Genomic DNA, 19,934 nt, shown 5'->3' on the forward strand with positions numbered 1-19,934 from the left:
GGCTGAGGCTGGTGGACTGCTTAAACTCAGGAATTGGAGACCAGCCTGGGCAACATGGCAAAATCTCCTCTCTACAAAAAGGACAAAAATTAGCAGGGGTATGGTGGTGTGCACCTGTAGCCCCAGCTACTCAGGAGGCAGAGGCAGGAGGATTGCTTTAGTCCAGGATGTTGAGGCTGCAATGAGCCGAGATCATGCCACTGCACTCCAGCCTGAGTGACAAAGTGAGACCCTGTCTCAAAAAAAAAAAATTCTACCAAATTAGGAGGTGACAAGGTCACAATGGCTTTACAGTTCCATTTTCTAGAGTTTAAGAGATTACAGTGTCTTTTCCATAGTTTTCATTATTTTCTCCTACAAAACTGATCCCTGTTTAGGATCTTTGTCCTTGCTCTTCTCTCTGCCTATAATCCCCCAAATATCCAGATGGTTAGCAAGCCCTCCTGATCTTAGCTCAAATTTCATTTTCTCAAATTTTCCCTATCATAAAAGAGAGTCTCTCCATAAGTTAATATCAATCCCATTACCAACATGCTTTTAAAAAGTGCTTATTAGCTGCACACGGTGGCTCATGCCTGTAATCCCAATACTTTGGGAGGCTGAAGTGGGAGGATTACTTTTGCTCAGGAGTTCGAGACCAGCTTGGGCAACATTGCAAAACCTCGTCTCTACAAAAAAATTAGCAAGGCATGGTGGCATATGTCTATGGTCCCAGCTACTCGGGAGTCTGAGACAGGAGGATTGCTTGAGCCCAGGAGGTGGAGGATGCAGTGGGCCGACACCGTGCCACTGCTTTCCAGCCTGAGTGACAGCAAGACCCTGTCTTAAAAAAAAAGTGCTTATTACCTATTGAAATAATTTTTTGCTTCTTTTAAAAATTGCCTATCTTCCACCCTTGGAATGCCAAGTTCTTTGAGAGAACAAAACTTGTCTGCCTTGTTTACCATCGTTATTTCCAGCGCAACCAAATAGCTCAGTATCTATTTGTTAAGAAAGTACAAGTGGGGTGCAGGGGCCCCAAAGCCCAGGTGTATCTGTAGCCTCTTGCACATTCCTTCTAACAGAAGGCACAGTCTGAGACAGGGAAGAGAGCTCAAAGCAGTTTATTCTAGCGAGCCAGGGAGTGAGAGTGCCAGGCAGGCATCCAGGAGGGAGCTGGTGTAACCGGGCGGTCAGTGGAGCCTCAGTGAGTGGCGTCCTGCGGAAAAGAGAAGGTGAGAACGCAGCCAGGACCAGGCAAGTTCCCTCTACAACTCCACCGCACGCCATTTCACCTGTTTTTTCCTGCAATCGCCACAGAAGACACCAATGGTCGCGTTCACCAGCTGGATCCCACACAGTACTATCTCCAGGCACGAGGCGGCCACCAGCAGAGAGAAGAGCGTCACATTCCAGGCGACCACGCGAGGGGGCTCCTGGCACCGATCCCACACAGTGCCGTTGAGCAAGTAAGCGCCCCTGTGGGAGGGGTAAGGTCACGTGGGAGAAGGCGGCGTGCGCGTGCGCCACCCCCGCCCCCAATAATAGGTCCCAGGGGATTTGCAAAGGCCCAGGTAACCCACGTGGAGCGAGTGCTCTCGAAGGTCGAGTCCCGCCCAGGTGTCCCAGTCCACGGGGGAAGGGCGGGAGGGAAGAGGCAGAGAATGCAGGACACGAATACAGGCTAAACCTTACGCGGTGTCTTCGAAGTGGTAGTCCCACTTGCCGTTCATTAAGCATTTGGGTCCATTTCGGAGCCCGGCTCCAGACACCGAGAGGCAGTAGATGGCACCAAGCACCCCGAACGCCGAGGAGAAGACCGAGCGCAGCATCTGGATGTGGTGTGCAAGGGGAGATAAGGCCCAGTCTCCTCACCTGTGGGTGACGACGCTCCGCGCCAGCCCTCACGCATTATTGAAATCTGCTCCAGTCAGGTTGTTAAAATGTATTTTTTAATGCCGGGCGCGGTGGCTCACGCCTGTAATCCCAGCACTTTGGGAGGCTGAGGCGGGCAGATCACCTGAGGTCGAGAGTTCAAGACCAGCCTGGCAAACATGGAGAAACCCTGTCTTTACTCAAAATACAAAAATTAGCCAGGCGTGGTGGCACATGCTGGAGGCTAAGGCAGGAGAATCGCTTGAACCTGGGAGGCAGAGGTTGCAGGGAGCCGAGATCGTGCCATTGCATTCCAGCCTGGGCAGCAAGAGTGAAACTCCGTCTCAAAAAAAAATGTATTTTTATTTTATTTTATATTCATTTATTTACTTTAGACAGAGTCTTGATCTGTCACCCAGGTTGGAGTGCAGTGGTGCGATCTTGGTTCACTGCAGCTTCTGCCTCCCTAGTTCAAGCCATTCTTGTTCTTTCAGTCTCCCAAGTAGCTGGGATTACAGGCGCCTGCCACCACGCCCAGCTAATTTTTATATTTTAGTAGAGACAGGGTTTCGCTGTTGGCCAGGCTGGTCTGGAACTCCTGGTCTCAGGTGATCTGCCTGCCTTGGCCTCCCAAAGTGCTGAGATTACAGATGTGAGACATTGCGCCCAGCCTTGAGTCAGGTTTAAAATACATTTCCCGTCAAACCCGGGGCTTGCAGTTAGGCTAACCCGAAAGCCAGCAGCCGCCGAGGTTCACTGGGGTTGTAGTTCCCCCCTCTCCCCCTCACCCCCCTACCCCTCAGGATCATTGAGATCTGAGATTTGTGGGTGCCAGGGAGGGGTGGGGTGGAGCCTGGGAGTCTGCAGAGGAGCTTGTGTAGCTAGGAATTCCATAGAGAGTGCTGTGGTTCTGCTAGGACAGGTGCAGAAACCGAGTCCAAATTTCTTTTCTTTCTTTCTTTTTTTTTTTTTTTTTTGAGACGGAGTCTCACTCTTGTTGCCCAGGCTGGAGTACAATGGTATGATATCGGCCCACCGCAACCTCTGCCTCCCGGGTTCAAGTGATTTTCCTGCCTCAGCCTCCCGAGTAGCTGGGATTACAGGTGCCTGCCACCATGCCTGGCTAATTTCTGCATATTTTCTCTTCTTCTTCTTCTTTTTTTTAAAATCACTGCTTACTACAGCCTTGACTCCCTGGGCTCAAGCGGCCCTCCCGCCTCAGCCTCCTGAGTAGCCAAGATTGCAGGTTCTTACCACCACACCGGGCTAATTTTTGTATTGTTAGTAGAGATAGGGGTCTCGCCTTGTTGCCTAGGCTGGTCTAGAATTCCTGGCTCAAGCCATACTCCCACCTCAGCCTGCTAAAGTGTTGGGATTACAGGCATGAGACACACCCCCAGTCCTGAATTCCTTCTTAATTTGGATCTTACCCTGCAGCGATTTCCACAGCACCCAGCGCCACAGCAGCCCTTGCCCCCTGCCCGAACGGCTGCAATTCCTGGACACAGCACCTGTGGGACAAGAGTCTTTGTTATAGTGCATCTGCCCAGATCCTCCAGGCCTGACTTGCATCAGTGCCTACCTCCTTCAGGAAGCTTCCTGTGATGCCTTCAGCCCTTTGGACTGTAGAGGACCTTATCTCTACTTCTCCTGGAGCGCTGCTGGGCTTCACCTTACTTTATCCTTGTTTACGTGCCTACCTTATCTCTGTCCAGATTGTGGCCTCTGCAGGGTAGGGCCCAATATCATTATTTTCCCCAATCTTGGCACATAGTAGGTGCGCTACTGAATGGGAGTCAGGGAGACCACTTCACATGCTATGAATTGATTAATCTCTCAGGGTCTCAGTTTTGCCCTGCGTAAGATGGGTCTGGAAGATCTACCTTACAGGTCTGTTCTCAGGATTGAATGGGAGAACAAGCTGACTTGGTGTCAAGACTGGCTCAGAGGCCGGGCACAGTGGTTCACACCTGAAATCCCAGCACGTTGAGAGGCTGAGGCGGGCAGATCACCTGAGGTCTGGAGTTCCAGACCAGCCTGACCAACATGGAGAAACCCCGTCTCTGCTAAAAATACAAAATTAGCTGCGTATGGTGGCACATGCCTATAATCCCAGCTACTAGGGAGGCTGAGGCAGGAGAATTACTTGAACCCGGGAGGTGGAGGTTGTGGTGAGCTGAGATCGTGCCATTGCACTCCAACCTGGGCAATAAGAGTAAAACTCCGTCTCAAAAAAAAAAAAAAAAAAAAAAAAAAAAAAAAAAAAAAGACTGGCTCAGAGTAACTCAATAGTTATAAGTTCCCTCAGCAGCAGGATGGGATAGTGGTATTGGAGTGTCTGGTGAATTGGGATTATGGTAGAGTGTGGAAAAGTGCTAGTGAATGGTCTAGCACTCTTGCTAGATTCAGCCCTTGGTCTTTTTTTCTCCCCGTGGCTTTCCTAACAATGCCCATCCCCTTTCAGGGAATCAGCTCTTCACTCTGCCAGAAGTTGCCTCCAAAATTGATGCCTCCAGATCCTATGTTCACTTGAATGTCTTGGTTTTAGCTCAAATTCAACAAGCCTCATGCTGATCTCATGATATTCCTCAAATTCATCTCCCTTTGACTTTCTTGTCTCCATCAGTGGAAAAAATAACATCTACTAGGTCACCCAGGCTGGAAATCTTTAATCTTACACCCAGAAAGATATCAGATTTTCTCAAATTTTCCTTAAGTGGCTCCTGAATCTGTGAGTTCTCCCCCACATTGAATCCCTAATCACCTCCCATGAGGATGTTCTCAGTCTCCCTATTATACTCCCATAGCTCTTGCCCCATATCATCCCACACTATCCTCTATCAGATTAAACATAGCTTTTCTTTTTCTTTCTTTCTCTTTCTTTCTTTTTCTTTCTTTCTTTCTTTTCTTTCTTTCTTTCTTTCTTTCTTTCTTTCTCTTTCTTTCTCTCTTTCTCTCTCTTTTTCCTTCTTTCCTTCTTTTCTCTTTCTTTCTGTCTGTCTGTCTTTCTTTCTTTCTTTCTGAAACAGGATCTCTCTCTGCCAGCCATGCTGGAATGCAGTGGCTTGATCATGACTGACTTTAGCCTTGACCTCCTGGGCTCAAGTGATCCTCCTGCCTCAGCCTCCTGAGTAGCTGGTATTACAGGCATGCACCATCATACTTAGCTAATTAAAAAAAAAATTGTAGACATGGTGTCTTGCTATTTGCTCAGGCTGGTCTTGAACTCCTGGGCTCCTCCTGCCCCGGCCTCCTGAATTGCTGGGATGACAGGTATAAGTCACTGCACCTGGCCTAAACATAGCTTTCAACTCGTCTTTTCTCTGCTCAAATCCTTTAGGGTCTTTTCACAGAGAAGCCCGTCAAGACTGAACTCTTTTTTTTTTTTTGAGACAGAGTCTCACTCTGTTGCCAGGCTGGAGTGCAGTGGTGTGATCTTGGCTCACTGCAACCTCCGCCTCCCAGGTTCAAGCGATTTTCCTGCCTCAGCCTCCTGAGTAGCTGGGATTACATGCACACGCCACCACGCCAGGCTAATTTTTTGTATTTTAGTAGAGACAGGGGTTTCACCATGTTGGCCAGGGTGGTCTCGATCTCCTGACCTCGTGATCCGCCTGCCTTAGCCTCCCAAAGTGCTGGGATTACAGGTGTGAACCACCGCACCCGGCTAAGACTTGCAACTTTATTTTTTTATTTTTATTTTTTATTTATTTTTTTTTGAGACGGAGTCTCGCTCTGTCGCCCAGCCCAGGCTGGAGTGCAGTGGCGCGATCTCGGCTCACTGCAAGCTCCGCCTCCCGGGTTCACGCCATTCTCCTGCCTCAGCCTCCCGAGTAGCTGGGACTACAGGCGCCCACAACCGCGCCCGGCTAATTTTTTGTAATTTTTAGTAGAGACGGGGTTTCACCGTGGTCTCGATCTCCTGACCTTGTGATCCGCCCGCCTCGGCCTCCCAAAGTGCTGGGATTACAGGCGTGAGCCACCGCGCCCGGCCAACTTGCAACTTTAATGCCTAACTCTTGTAAGGCATTCAAGGCTCCTCACCTGGCTCCAGCCTTATCTTTATCTTTGTTGCACCAGGTCAGGTTCTTTGCCTGTCTCCTATCTCCGGAATTCCACAGCTGTCTTGCTTTTTGCTTTCATATGTGTGCGTGTGTGTGTGTGTGTGTTTGCTTTTTGAGACAAGATCTCACTCTGTCACCCAGGCTGAATTGCAGTGGTACAATCATGGCTCACTGCATCCTCGACCTCCTGGGATCAAATGATCTTCTCACCTTGGCCTCCCGAGTAGCTGGGTCTACAGGTGCGGAACACCATGCTTGGCTAATTTTTTTTTGTAGAGTTGATGTCTTACTACGTTGCCTAGCTGGTCTCGAACTCCTGGGCTCAAGCAATCCTCCTGCCTCAGCCTCCCCAAATGCCGAGATTACAGGCATGAGCCACTGTGCCTGGCTCCTCATGTGTCTTATCTGGCACACACCATCCAAGGCAGCATTTTGTGCTTCTCCAGGGAAGGGACTGAGAGTATCAGTTCTATTAGATCATCGCTAGCAACCTCAGAGAAACACCTGTTCTCTCCTTTTCCTGTCTCATGACAGGGCCAGGACCCATGCTGACACCTTTGCTTAGCCTCCCTGGTTAGGTCACTAACTGGAGGCTTGTGGATCCAAACACACCTAGAATTGCCTTTTGGACTTACCAATTTTGAATGATCTACTTATCTGAGGTTTTTGTTTCTGTTTTTTTTTTTTTTTTGAGATGGAGTCTGGCTCTGTCGCCCAGGCTGGAGTGCAGTGGCCGGATCTCAGCTCACTGCAAGCTCCGCCTCCCGGGTTTACGCCATTCTCCTGCCTCAGCCTCCCGAGTAGCTGGGACTACAGGCGCCCGCCACCTCGCCCAGCTAGTTTTTTTTTGTATTTTTTAGTAGAGACGGGGTTTCACCGTGTTCGCCAGGATGGTCTCGATCTCCTGACCTCGTGGTCCGCCCGTCTCGGCCTCCCAAAGTGCTGGGATTACAGGCTTGAGCCACTGCGCCTGGCCTTTGTTTCTGTTTTTGCTTTTTTGAGAAAGGGTTTCTGTTTTTGCATTTTTGCCCAGACTGGAGTACAGTGGCATGATCACGGTTCATGAAGCCTCAACCTCCTGGGCTCAAGTGACCCTCCCACTTTAGCCTTCGAGTAGCTGGGATTACAGGCTTGTACCACCACACTCAGCTAATTTTTTCTTTTCTTCTTTTTTCTTTTTTTTGTGAGACGAAGTTTTGCTCTTGTTGCCGAGGCTGGAGTGCAATGGCAGGATCTTGGCTCGCTGCAACCTCTGCCTCCCATGTTCAGGTGATTCTCCTGCCTCAGCCTCCCAAATAGCTGGGATTACAGGCATGCGCCACTACACCCTGCTAACTTTGTATTTTTAGTAGAGACAAGATTTCTCCATGTTGGTCAGGCTGGTCTCAAACTCCTGACCTCAGGTGATCAGGTTGTTTCGGCCTCCCAAAGGGCTGGGATTATAGGCGTGAGCCACCGTGTCTGGCCAGACCCAGCTAATTTTTAAATTTTTGTTGAGATGGAGTCTCACTGTGTTGCCCAAGTTGGTCTTGAATGCCAGGACTCAAGCGATTCTCTGGCCTCCACCTCCCAAAGTGCTGGGATTTTACAGGCACGAGCCACCACACCTGGCCCTATTTGAGATTTTTACTCTTTTGATTAAAGTATTTGCTTCCCTTTGTAGTATGTGCTTCTCTGTCTCAGTCTTTGCCATCTTTCTGTCTTAGTGAAAAGAAAAGGGTCATCATCATAAATGAAGAAGAAAACATGGTGTTTAAGCCCAAATCGGCTCATATTTCTCCATCTCCATAGCCACTGGCCTAGTCCAAGCCACTGTCATCTCTCCTGGATGACTTCTGTGACCTCACTTTGGTCTTTCTTTTTTCTTTTTTGTTTTTTTTTTTGAGAGGGAGTCTCGCTCTGTTGCCCAGGCTGGAGTACAGTGGCGCAATCTCAACTCGCTGCAAGCTCCGCCTCCCGGGTTCACATGATTCTCCTGCCTCAGCCTCCTGAGTAGCTGGGATTACAGGCACCTGCCACCATGACCGGCTAATTTTTGTATTTTTAGTAGAGACGGGGTTTCGCCATGTTGATCAGGCTGGTTTTGAACTCCTGACCTCAGGTGATCCGCCCACCTCGGACTCCCAAAGTACTGAGATTATAGACATGAGCTACTGTGTCCAGCCCATTCTACTGTTGAAGGACATTTGGATAGTTCCCAGTTTGGTTGTTTTGCAAATAATGCTGCTATAAACATTCTTGTAGAGGTATTTAGGTACAAATACGTGTGCATTTCTGTTGGATAAAAACCTAGCAGTAAAACTGCTGATTCTTAAGACATGCAAATATTCAGTGCTAATAGATATTACCAGTTTTCTGTAGTTCTTATGCAGGCATGGTGGTGCATGCCTGTAACCCCAGCTACTTGGGAGGCTGAGGCATGAGAATCGTTTGAACCTGGGAGGCGGAGGTTGCAGTGAGCTGAGATAGCACCACTGCACTCCAGCCTGGGCAACAAGAGCAAAACTCTGTCTCAAATTAAAAAAAAAAAAAGAAGCCAGACACACCCTATGATTCCATTTGTGCAAAGTGCAAACTAAGCTAAACTAGTCTATGGGGTTAGAAGACAAAATAGTGGTTACGCTTGTCGGTGAGGTGATTCTGGGGTTTCGTGTGTGGCGAGAGGCATGTCTGCGCTTCTGGTAATGATCTGTTTCTTGACCTGGGCTCAGATGTGCTCACTTTGTAAAAGTTTGTTGAGCTGTGTACAAAGGATCTGGGTACTTGTCTGTATGACTTAAACAAAAAGTTTTAAAACTTGAAAAAAAAAAGTGCAAAAAGTCCTTCAATAGTTTTCTGTTGTACTTATAATAAAAATTCAAATGACTCCACTGTGGCTTTCTGGGGCGTTCCAGGCCTCGCCTCTGCCCTCCTCAGACCTCATCTCATTACACCTCACCTCACCGGCCACCTCTCTGATCCTCAGCAGTGTGGAACTTGTTCCCACCTTAGGCTTTGTACTTCCAGCCCCCAGTGTCTGCAACACTCACACCTTCTTCTTGTCATCTGGGTCTCGGTTCAGACGTCACCTCATAGAGCCCTTCCCTGAAAATCCTATAGAAAGTGGCATCTGCTTTGCCTCAGAGCTCTTCATGCCAGCACCATTTTATTTTATTTTATTTTTATTTTTATTTTTTATTTTTTGAGACAGAGTTTCACTCTTGTTGCCCAGGCTGGAGTACAATGGTGTAATCTTGGTTCACTGCAACCTCCGCCTCCCAGGTTCAAGCGATTCTCCTAACTCAGCCTTCCGAGTAGCTGGGATTACAGGCATGCGCCACTATGCCTGGCTAATTTTTGTATTTTTAGTAGAGATGGTGTTTCTCCATGTTGGTCAGGCTGTCCATGAACTCCTGACCTCGTGATCCACCTGCCTCAGCCTTCCAAAGTGCTGGGATTACAGGCGTGAGCCACTGCACCTGGCCAATGGTACCTATTTCCATCTGAAATTGCCTTGCCTAGTTCTATACTTCATTCAATGACTTTTTTATTTTTTATTTATTTATTTATTTTTTTTTGAGACGGAGTCTTGCTCTGTCACCCAGGCTGGAGTGCAGTGGCCGGATCTCAGCTCACTGCAAGCTCCGCCTCCCGGGTTTATGCCATTCTCCTGCCTCAGCCTCCCGAGTAGCTGGGACTACAGGCGCCCGCCACCTCGCCCGGCTATTTTTTTGTATTTTTTAGTAGAGACGGGGTTTCACCGTGTTAGCCGGGATCGTCTCTCGATCTCCTAACCTCGTGATCCGCCCGTCTCGGCCTCCCAAAGTGCTGGGATTACAGGCTTGAGCCACCGCGCCCGGCCTATTTTTTATTTTTTTTGAGACAGGATCTCGCTCTGTTGCCCAGGCTGGAGTGCAGTGGAGCCTTTCATTTGAAAGGCTCACTGCAGCCTTTCATTTCTGGGCCCAAACTAGGACTACAGGCACATACTACCATTCTGTGACTATTAATTGGGTGTCTGTTAAGTGCAAGGTACTGGTCTAGCACTGGGTACGTAGCAGCCAACAAAGCAGGCGGTGCTTGCCCTTGTGGGACTTCCAGCCTTGCTTCCGTGAGACTGGCCTCACCAAAGGGAACACAAGCTTCAGGGAGAGCAGGAACCTGTGTCTCTGTGGTATAGAGCAGTGCTTATTTATTTGTTTATTTATTTATGAGATGGAGTCTTGCTCTGTCGCCCAGGCTGGAGCACAATGGCTCAATCTCGGCTCACTGCAACCTCTGCCTCCCGGGTTCAAGCGATTCTCCTGCCTCAGTCTCCCAAGTAGCTGGGATTACAGGCACCTGCCACAATGCCTGGCTAATTTTTGTATATATATTTTTAGTAGAGACGGGGTTTCACCATGTGGGCCAGACTGGTGTTGAACTCCTGACCTCAGGTGATTGGCCCGCCTCCGCCTCCCAAAGTGCTGGGATTACAGGTGTGAGCCACCGCGCCCAGCCAGGTGGTGCTTCTTGAGAGTGACTCTGGGCACAGAGGTGGGAGAAAGGTAGCTGTGAATGCGTATTTGGGGAGGGCAGCCTCAGGGAGCTCCGCTGAAGCAAGCTGGTTAGATGGGGCAGAGGAGTGTGGGGAGACAGGGTGGTTTCGGTTGGAGAGGGAGCACCCCGTGGCACTGGTTAAGTGTGTCAGCCTGAGAGGAGTGTGACTCTCAGAGAGAGTTGAATTTAGAGCGATGGAATAGAGAATAGCAGCCAAGAATCCATGCACGAGGAGGGAGTAGAAGAAAAGATACCAGAGAGTAAGAGGGGATTGTTGGTTAAAGGAGAGGTATCCTCTTTCAGCAAATAGAGGTGTGACCAGCAAAAGGGACGAAGGGGAGCTCTCCCCTGGAGAACGTCATTAGCCAGCTGTCCTGAGAAGTGGGGAATTGTGCTGGGTAGATCTTTTGTCTTTATCTCACGAAGATATTAAACTAGGTTGACCATCCCAAAGTTTCCCTAAATGGGTGGAGAGTTGGAAGACGGGGGTTAGTAAATTTGGGACATCTGTGTCTCCTTTTCCTCCACTTCTGACAGATCCTAGTCTTGACCAGGCGTGGTAGCTCACATCTATAATTCTAGCACTTTGGGAGGCTGAGGCAGGAGGATCACTTGAACCCAGGAGTTTGAGACCAGTCTGGGCAACATAGGGATACTCCGTCTCTACAAAAAATTTAATCCAGGGCCGGTGGCTCACATCTGTAATACCAGCACTTTGGGAGGCTGAGGCAGGCAGATCACCTGAAGTCAGGAGTTCAAGACCAGCCTGGCTGACGTGGCAAAACCCCGTCTCTACTGAAAATGCAAAAATTAGCTGGGTGTGGTGGCACGTGCCTGTAATCCCAGCTACTCAGGAGGCTGAGGTAGGAGAAATGCTTAAACCCAGGAGGCAGAGGTTGCAGTGAGCAGAGATGTGGCACCACTGCACTCCAGCCCGGGCGACAGAGCGAGACTCCATCTCAAAAAAGTTACTGGGTGTGGTGATGCCCACCTGTGATTCCAGCTACTAGGAGGCTGAGGCAGGAGGACTGCTTGGGTCCAGGAGGTTGGGGCTACAGTGAGCCATGTTTGCACCACCACACTCCAGCCCAGGCAATAGAGACCCTGTCTAAAAACAAAAACAAACCAAAAAAACCCCCACCCCGCACCCCCGGCAAATACATTCTCGTCTCCCGGAAGACGACTTGGGGGCATCCTCCCTGCCATACTGACCTAGGTTCTGAGTTTATCCTTAGCAGTTGGCACAGATTGGGCTTCCAGAAATGTGGGGTGAGAGTGAAGGGACGTGGAGGCAGGGGAGGGTGACTGATCCGTGACGTCAGTCCCTGGCTCTGAGTAGCTTCCCTACGCCCCACCCTGATGCCTGTTATCATCCTGCCCTGGTGACATCTCTGACAATCAGCTGCTCCTTCTGCCTCGACCATTGTAATGAGGTTTTCCCAGCATCTGCTCAACAGTGAGGACAGGCGGGACACGCTCCCTACCCAGTAGGGGAGCTCTTTAGAGCACTGAGGCTCTCATCCTTTCTGTTCTCAGATATTCAGCTTGGGTCCCTGGGGCTCCTCTAGGACTGACTCCAGAGGGCTCCTACCCCACCAAGCCATTGTCATCCTCTCCCAAGGACCCGTCCTTATTCCCCTCTCCCTGTCCCTCCTGTTCAGAACCCCTTCGGTGGCACCCAGCCACCTGGCCCGGGCTCCCCTGCCAGCCTTCTCACCATCAGGCCTCCGCCGATGAAGCCGCCCATGAGCCAGACTTGCAAGCTGAGTTGGTTGGTGTTGGTCCAGGAGGTCTGCCCATTAGGCACCAGCAGGAGGGCATTGGCCACAATGCAGACCAGGGAGAGGGTGATGAGGGAGAGCCCCACGCAGCGGGCACACTTTCCCGTACACATGGTGAGGTGTTAGGAAGAGCAGGCAGCGAGTGAATGTAAGCCGGCGGTTCCCAGGTCCAGAGGAAAACAATCGTGGAGCACGGAGCAAAGGTCGGACAGAGGCGTGGTAGAAACTGGCAGGATCAGAATGATAAGGGAGAGGAGCACAGGATATAGGCCCGGAGGAGGCAGAGGCGGAGGAGCTGCAGCCCTGAGGTGAAGGGAGGATGTGGTGATGGACAAGTGGGGACTATGGACACATACCCTGGGTTAATGCCTTCCTGTTTTTTCTGCACAGCTCCACAGCCTCTCTCTCTGTTGGTTCCATAGCTGCTTTGCAACTTAGCCAAGCCCCTTTATGTCTCCAAGTCTTGGCTGCCTCATCTGTATAAAGTGATGCCACTTGTGGCCGGGCACGGTGGCTCACACCTGTAATCCCAGCACTTTGGGAGGCTGAGGTGGGTGGATCACCTGAGGTCAGGAGTTTGAGACCAGCCTGGCCAACATGGTGAAACCCTGTCGCTACTAAAAATACAAAAATTATCTGGGCATGGTGGCGGGCACCTGTAATCCCAGCTACTCGGGAGGCTGAGGCAGGAGGATCACTTGAACCTGGAAGGTGGAGGTTGCAGTGAGCTGAGATCGTGCCATTGCACTCCAGCCTGTGTGACAAGAGCAAAACTCTTTCTCAAAAAATAAATAAATAAATAATTAATTAATTAAATAAGTGATGCCACTTGCCTTGTGGGCTACTTGTGAGGATTAAATGGGACAACCTGAGAAGTATTCTGTAAACTAGGAAGCACAGAGCAGATGTGTGGTGGCCTCTTCATTTCTGCTAGCCCCATAGGGAGTGTTCTTCTCAGGGAGAAATTAAAGAGATGATTGTGGGCTCTTATTGTCCTTGCATTTCGTCTTCTCGGTATTTGATTATTGATGTCTATTCCTCTTGAGACCACCACCTGTCACTCAGGGTGGGCTCAGGACCTAGGCCTCATTGATGAGAGCGTTCTATCCCACTAGCCTCGGTGTTTGATTGAGCAACAGCCATGTGATCTGAGCCAGCTCTGTGAGAATCAGCTTCTGCCTTTTTTTGTTGGCATTTTGAGGTCAAAGAAGTTGTTTTTGTTGGGGTGCTGCAGTTTCCCTGATAACTTCTCTTTTACTCTGCCACCCAGGCTAGAGTGCAGTGGCACGATCTTGGCTCACTGCAACCTCTGCCTCCTGGGTCTCAGAAGCAAACAGGAGAGTGAAGGCCCCCACAGAATGAACCTAGTTTGAGTAGGATGTGGGAGTGCCGTGAAGAGATGAGGGTGGCAGGAAGGGCTGCAGGGCTTCAGAGGGCATGCGATGAGGCTGTCACCTGGAAAGTGTCACCAGCCAGTAGCCCCTGATGCAGCCCTTCCCAGCGGCCCACTCAGACCACTACAGAAACGTGGAAAATGGAGAAAGCTTACCTCTCAGAATGGAAGGCCAGCATCTCTGCTATTTATAAGACAGAGGAACTGGATTGAGAAAAATGTGTAGAGAATTTACCTCTTGAATCAGAGGACGCCTGAAAAAGAAAATACTTTGAACCTCACCCAACTATTTGTCTCTGACTCATAGGCAATTATGATAACTGATAATTTGATTTTGCTTCTGTTGGCATGTTTAATGCTTTAAAAAATATCTCCATATTGCTTCTGATGTTTTCTGTCCCTTTTCTTTTTTGTTTTTTGAGGTGGAGTTTTGCTCTTGTTGCCCAGGCTGGAGTACAACGGTGTGATCATGGCTCACTGCAACCTCTGCCTCCCGGGTTCAAGAGATTGTCCTGCCTCAGCCTCCCGAATAGCTGGGATTACAGGCATGCGACATCACGCACCGGCTAATTTTGTATTTTTAGTAGAGACAGGGTTTCTCCATGTTGGCCAGGCTCGTCTCAAACTCCCAACCTCAGATGATCCCCCGCCTCGGCCTCCCAAAGTGCTGGCATTACAGGCATGAGCCACTGTGCGCAGCCTCTGTCCCTTTTCTTTAAAGATTTTACATTCTCCCTTTTTTTTTTTTTTCTTTGAGATAGGGTCTCTGTCACTCAGACTAGAGTGCCATGGTAAGATAATCATGGCACTGCAGCTGTGACCTCCTGGGCTCAAGCAGTCTTCTCACTTCAGCCTCCTTAGTAGCCAGGATTACAGGCCCACACCACCACACTCAACTAATTAAAAAATTTCTTTTTACAGATGAAGTCTTCCTATGTTGCCCAGACTGGTCTTGAACTCCTGGGCTCAAGCTCTCCTCCTACCTTGGTCTCCCAAAGTGTTGGGATTACAGGCGTGAGCTACTGTACGCAGCCCTCCTTAGTTGTTGTTGTTGTTGTTTTAGACAGAGTCTCACTCTGTCGCCCAGGCTGGAGTGCAGTGGCTCAATCTCGGCTCACTGCAACCTCTGCCTCCTGGGTTCAAGCGATTCTTCTGTCTCAGCCTGCCACGTAGCTGGGATCACAGGCGCCTGCCGCCATACCCGGCTAATTTTTGTGTATTTAGTGGAGACAGGGTTTCACCATGTTGGTGGGACTGGTCTCGAACTCCTGTCCTCTGATCCACCCACCTCAGCCTCTTAAAGTGCTGGGATTACAGGCGTGAGCTAGTGCACCCAGTCCTCCTTAGTTTTAAAAGGCTTATTTTAAACCCTAGTGGTGGTTACTTTTAAGTCTTGCGAAAGTATCCTTTAACTTGTTAGTCAGCCTCTTTCTGAAACTGCCTGTCATCCCTGCAGGCTCCTTTGAGGGACGAGGTATAGATGGCTTACCTTGCTTACAGCCATAGGACCGTGTGATCCTGTGATTAAAATGGAATGTTTGCCCCAGTTCTTCAATTCTCCCTGTGTCCATGCCCTTTGCTATGCCATTTTGTGGTTCCTCCCACTTGAGGTAGCATGTACCTCCTATCATAAGGGCAAAATGGAATGTGGGCAGCAGTGACAATCTCCCAGTTCTGAGCCTAGGTCTTCAGAGGCAGCGTGTGGTGGCAGTTGCTATCCTGTGTCACTATCATTGCCATGGAAAGGACATACCTGAGTGATCCCACTGGTAAAATGAAGGTGTAAGATACAAGGAGGCCGGGCGCGGAGGCTCACGCCTGTAATCCCAGCACTTTGGGAAGCTGAGGCGGTGGATCACGAGATCAGGAGTTCGAAACCAGCCTGGCCAACACGGAGAAACCCCGTCTGTACTAAAAATACCAAAAAAATTAGCTGGGTGTGGTGGCACGCACCTGTAATCCCAGCTACTCGGGAGGCTGAGGCAGGAGAATTGCTTGAACCCAGGAGGTGGAGGTTGCAGTGAGCCGAGATTGTGCCACTGCACTCCAGCCTGGGTGACAGAGGAAGACTCCATGTAGGAAAAATAAAAAGATACAAGGAAAAGGGTCACATTGGATCCCACCCTAGATCACCTGACCCCCCAGCCAACTCATATGTGTGTATCAGTGAAATAAATGCGTATATTTATATGACGCTAAGACTTCGTCAGGGGGCACTGGTTTGTTGCCCAGTAACAGGTTCCTGATACAGACCCCCTTATCCAGGCCAGGGCTGGTTGATTGAGGAACAAGTAGCTGACCCAAAGGCAGACATGTAGCCAGAGACCTGTGAGGTCTCTTGAGGTGAGAACTCCATCCACCAGAGGTACGCTGACTGGATAATGACCAATCCACCAACTGGATCTTTGTGATTGGGAAAAGTGTCTGTGAGACAAGCTGAGAGTCATCCGAGAGTGGGGTGTTTCAAACTGAGAGTTGTGTGCAAGAAGGAAGTGAGCAAAAGCCAGAGGCAACTGAAACCAGAAATGAGCAGAAGTCACAGCAAGAGAAGTGTGTGGAGAACAGTTATTCAGAAACAGCAACAGAGGGAGAAGCACAGGCACTGGAAAGCTCCGGTTCCTCAGGAGGTGGCTGATGAGAGGTTGTGCGGAGTCACCAGAACTAACATTGAACTACCAGAGCTACTATCATAGCCCAAAGAGCAGCCCTTCCAACTGTGGACTTGAAGAGAGGATTCAGCCATTGTCCCGACGGACAGAGAGCAGGGCCAAGAGCTAGCCACCTATTTGTCTACAAGTTGCTCAAGCTGATTCTGAAAGATGGTGCCTCTTTTTTTTTTTTTTTGAAACAGTTTTACTCTTGTCACCCAGGCTGGAGTGCAGTGGCGAGATCTCGGCTCACCGCAACCTCCACCTCCCGTAGCTCAGGCGACTCACGTAGTTGGGATTATAGGTGCCTGGCACCACGCTCAGCTAAGTTTTGTATTTTTTGTGAAGATGAAGACAGGGTTTCGCCATGTTGGCCAGGCTGATCTCGAGCTCCTGATCTCAGGTGATCCCCCTGCCTCGGTCTCCCAAAGTGCTGGGATTACAGATGTGAGCCACTGCGGCCAGCCAAACTGGGGCCTGTTTTGAGGATGAATAAAGAGAAAAAAAATAGTTGTGTGGGTGGGGTGGTCCACAGGCATTCATTACCTTATTTTTATACAACTCTGGATGAATGAAATAATGTTAACAATGTTAACAAAACATTATAGGGATTCTGAAAATTTTTCTCAAAACCAGGGAAGGGTACATCATCCTGAAGACTGAAAGAAAAAGAATCCTCTGGAGGAATATTTACTATAGCATTTGGAAGAGATTTCCAGGAAGATTTTTGATAATATCACTAGAATTCTCCTGGAACTAGGAACAGAATACCTTAAGAAAGAAAAGGCTGGCCGGGCGCGGTGGCTCACGCCTGTGATTCCCAGCACTTTGGGAGGCCGAGGCGGGCAGATCACTTGAGGTCAGGAGTTCAAGACCAGCCTGACCAACATGGGGAAACCCTGTCTCAACTAAAAAAACAAAAATTAGCCGGGCATGGTGGTGTGCGCCTGTAATGCCAACTACTGGAGAGGTTCAGGCAGGAGAATCGCTTGAATCTGGGAGGTGGAGGTTGCAGTGAGCCCAGATTGTGCCACTGCACTCCAACCTGAGCAACAGGAGCGAAACTCAGTCTTAAAAAAAGAAAAGGAAAAAGAAAAAAAGACTGAGATGAAAAGGCACTGGCATGTATTTGAGGGAGAGAAGGGAGAATTCTCTCAACATGCACAAAGAAAATTCAGTCCACTTCGGAAGCAGTGAAGAACAGTATTGAAAATGGGAAAAAGTAAATGAAGGATGCAGAGGACAAATTTGACAAAAGTCTCCAATTCAGAGGAAAAGACCAAAAAATTAGAAAAAAGGACCAGCCACAAAAATAAAAACAGTGGAAGGAATGAAGATACATGTTGGGAGAGGACAGAAATTTCGAGTAAAGAAACTGGCTGCTCCTGGCCAGGCACAGAGGCTCACGCCTATAATCCCAGCACTTTGGGAGGCCAAGGTGGGCGGATTGCCTAAGGTCAGGAGTTTGAGACCAGTCTGGCCAATATAGCGAAACCTCATCTTCACAAAAAATACAAAAATTAGCCGAGTGTGATGGCAGGCACCTTAATCCCAGCTACTCAGGAGGCTGAGGCAGGAGAATCGCTTGAATCCGGGAGGTGGAGGTTGCAGTGAGCCGAGATCATGCCATTGCACTGCAGTATGGGCAACAGAGCAAGACTCCATCTCAAAAAAAAAAAAAAAAAAAAAAAGGGCCGGGCATGGTGGCTCACGCCTGTAATTCCCAGCACTTTGGGAGGCTGAGGTGGGCAGATCACCTGAGGTCAGGAGTTCGAGACCAGCCTGACCAATATGGGGAAACCACGTCCCTACTGAAAATGCAAAAATTATCCAGGCATGGTGGCACATGCCTGTAATCCCAACTACTCGAGAGGCTCAGGCAGGAGAATCGCTTGAATCTGGGAGGTTGAGGTTGCAGTGAGCCAAGATCGTGCCATTGCACTCCAGCCTGGGTGAGAGTGAGACTCCATCTAGAAAAAAAAAAAAAATTCAAGAAACTGGCTGCTCCTGAGAACAAGAATAGACCTGGTGGAAGTGACACCATGGTTAAAACATCTGCACTAGGAGGAGACGTCACTGAACGCAGATAGATCCGCTCAGGTCAGTGGGTTGAAAGTTATACCGCATCGCAGGTGAAATGTTAAAAGTCAGCTGACCATAGATTCATCCTGAACAAATATTTGAATGAAAAGATACATATAGGCAGAATTGAAAAGGCTACTTAGAAAGAAACAAAGGTTGGTGTGGCCAGAGTCTTCACTGAAATACTGAACGTCAGAAGACAACGGAGTAAGGTAGCTGTGTCAACCAAAAAAGTTAGAACTATGGTATACACGTCTAAGCTGCATTTTGTATGTTAAAGGCAACACAATTGCATTTCTGAGAATGTTTCGATTTCAAAATAACACAGTGGCTCCTTTTTTTTTTTTTTTTTTAAGAGAAATTATCTTGACTCACCAAGAGATGAAGTAAAAACCCCAAAATGGGGAAGTCTTGACGTAAGTCTAAATAATTTTCATATATCTGGTTACAAAACTGGATGTACATTTTGGAAAAAAAAATTTTCCTTCTCTTTAGTTTTGAGTCAAAGTCTTGCTGTGTCACGCAGGCTGGAGTGCAGTGGCGTCATCTTGACTCTCTGCAACCTCAGCCTCCTGAATTCAAGCGATTCTCCAGCCTTAGCCTCCCAAGTAGCTGGGATTACAAGCGTGGGCCACCACGCCTGGCTAATTTTTATATCTTTAGGCCGGGCGCGGTGGCTCAAGCCTGTAATCCCAGCACTTTGGGAGGCCGAGACGGGCGGATCACGAGGTCAGGAGATCGAGACCATCCTGGCTAATATGGTGAAACCCCGTCTCTACTAAAAATACAAAAAACTAGCCGGGCGCGGTGGTGGGCGCCTGTAGTCCCAGCTACTCGGGAGGCTGAGGCAGGAGAATGGCGTAAACCCGGGAGTCGGAGCTTGCAGTGAGCTGAGATCCGGCCACTGCACTCCAGCCTGGGCGACAAAGCGAGACTCCGTCTCAAAAAAAAAAAAAAAAAAAAAAAAAAAAAAAAAATTTTATATCTTTAGTAGAGATGAAGTTTTACCATGTTGGCCAGTGTGGTCTTGAACTCCTGACCTCAAGTGATCCACCTGTCTTGGCCTCCCAAAGTGCTGGGATTACAGGTATGAGACACAACAACCTGGTCAGAGCCACTGTGCCCAGCCTCATTTTTTTTTTTAAAGACAGTGTCTCACTCTGTTGTCCAGACTGGTGTGCAGTGGCATAATCTTAGCTCACTTCAACCTCTATCTACTGGGCTCAAGTGATCGTCCTGCCTCAGCCTGCCAAGTAACCGGGACTACAGATGTTCACCACCCACCATGCTTGTCTAATTTTTTTTTTTTTTTTTTTGAGATGGAGTTTCGCTCTTGTTGCCCAGGCTAGGGTACAATGGTGCGATCTCGGCTCACCACAACTTCTGCCTCCCAGGTTCAAGCAATTCTCCTGCTTCAGCCTCCCTAGTAGCTGGGATTACAGGCATGCGCCACCACGCCCAGCTAATTTTTGTATTTTTAGTAGAGACGGAGTTTCTCCATGTTGGTCAGGCTGGTCTCAAACTCCCGAGCTCAGGTGATCCGTCCACCTCGGCCTCCCAAAGTGCTGAGATTACAGGCGTGAACCACCGTGCC

General features: G+C 49.1%; 3 protein-coding genes across 22 annotated transcripts in view; all 3 read right to left on the bottom strand.

Moving 5' to 3' along the window:
* Positions 1-19,934, bottom strand: part of C16H17orf107 (chromosome 16 C17orf107 homolog) — a 206,416-nt gene that overhangs the window by 121,013 nt on the left and 65,469 nt on the right. The gene's annotated exons all lie outside the window — the stretch shown is intronic.
* The window catches only part of PSMB6 (proteasome 20S subunit beta 6), a 213,915-nt gene that overhangs the window by 14,280 nt on the left and 179,701 nt on the right, over positions 1-19,934 (bottom strand). For 2 of the 20 annotated variants that reach the window (XM_050765462.1, XM_050765445.1), the window contains exon 1: positions 2,625-2,628. The exons of 16 other annotated variants lie outside the window; for them this stretch is intronic. The gene's annotated coding sequence lies outside the window, so the exon portion shown is untranslated. Of the gene's footprint in view, positions 1-2,624; positions 2,629-8,924; positions 8,929-15,747; positions 15,752-19,934 lie in introns of those variants that run through there. 2 more of the 20 variants (XM_050765461.1, XM_050765452.1) reach the window with 2 other exon arrangements.
* Positions 1,088-12,400, bottom strand: TM4SF5 (transmembrane 4 L six family member 5). The gene is made up of 5 exons (XM_050765514.1): positions 12,154-12,400; positions 3,285-3,365; positions 1,675-1,811; positions 1,275-1,458; positions 1,088-1,198 (listed from the first exon to the last, which is right to left on the bottom strand). The coding sequence occupies exons 1-5, from the start codon at positions 12,328-12,330 to the stop codon at positions 1,184-1,186; spliced, it is 594 nt and encodes a 197-aa protein (XP_050621471.1). The 5' UTR covers positions 12,331-12,400; the 3' UTR covers positions 1,088-1,183.

Source organism: Macaca thibetana, chromosome 16, assembly GCF_024542745.1.
Source record: "Macaca thibetana thibetana isolate TM-01 chromosome 16, ASM2454274v1, whole genome shotgun sequence".
NCBI lineage: Eukaryota > Metazoa > Chordata > Mammalia > Primates > Cercopithecidae > Macaca > Macaca thibetana.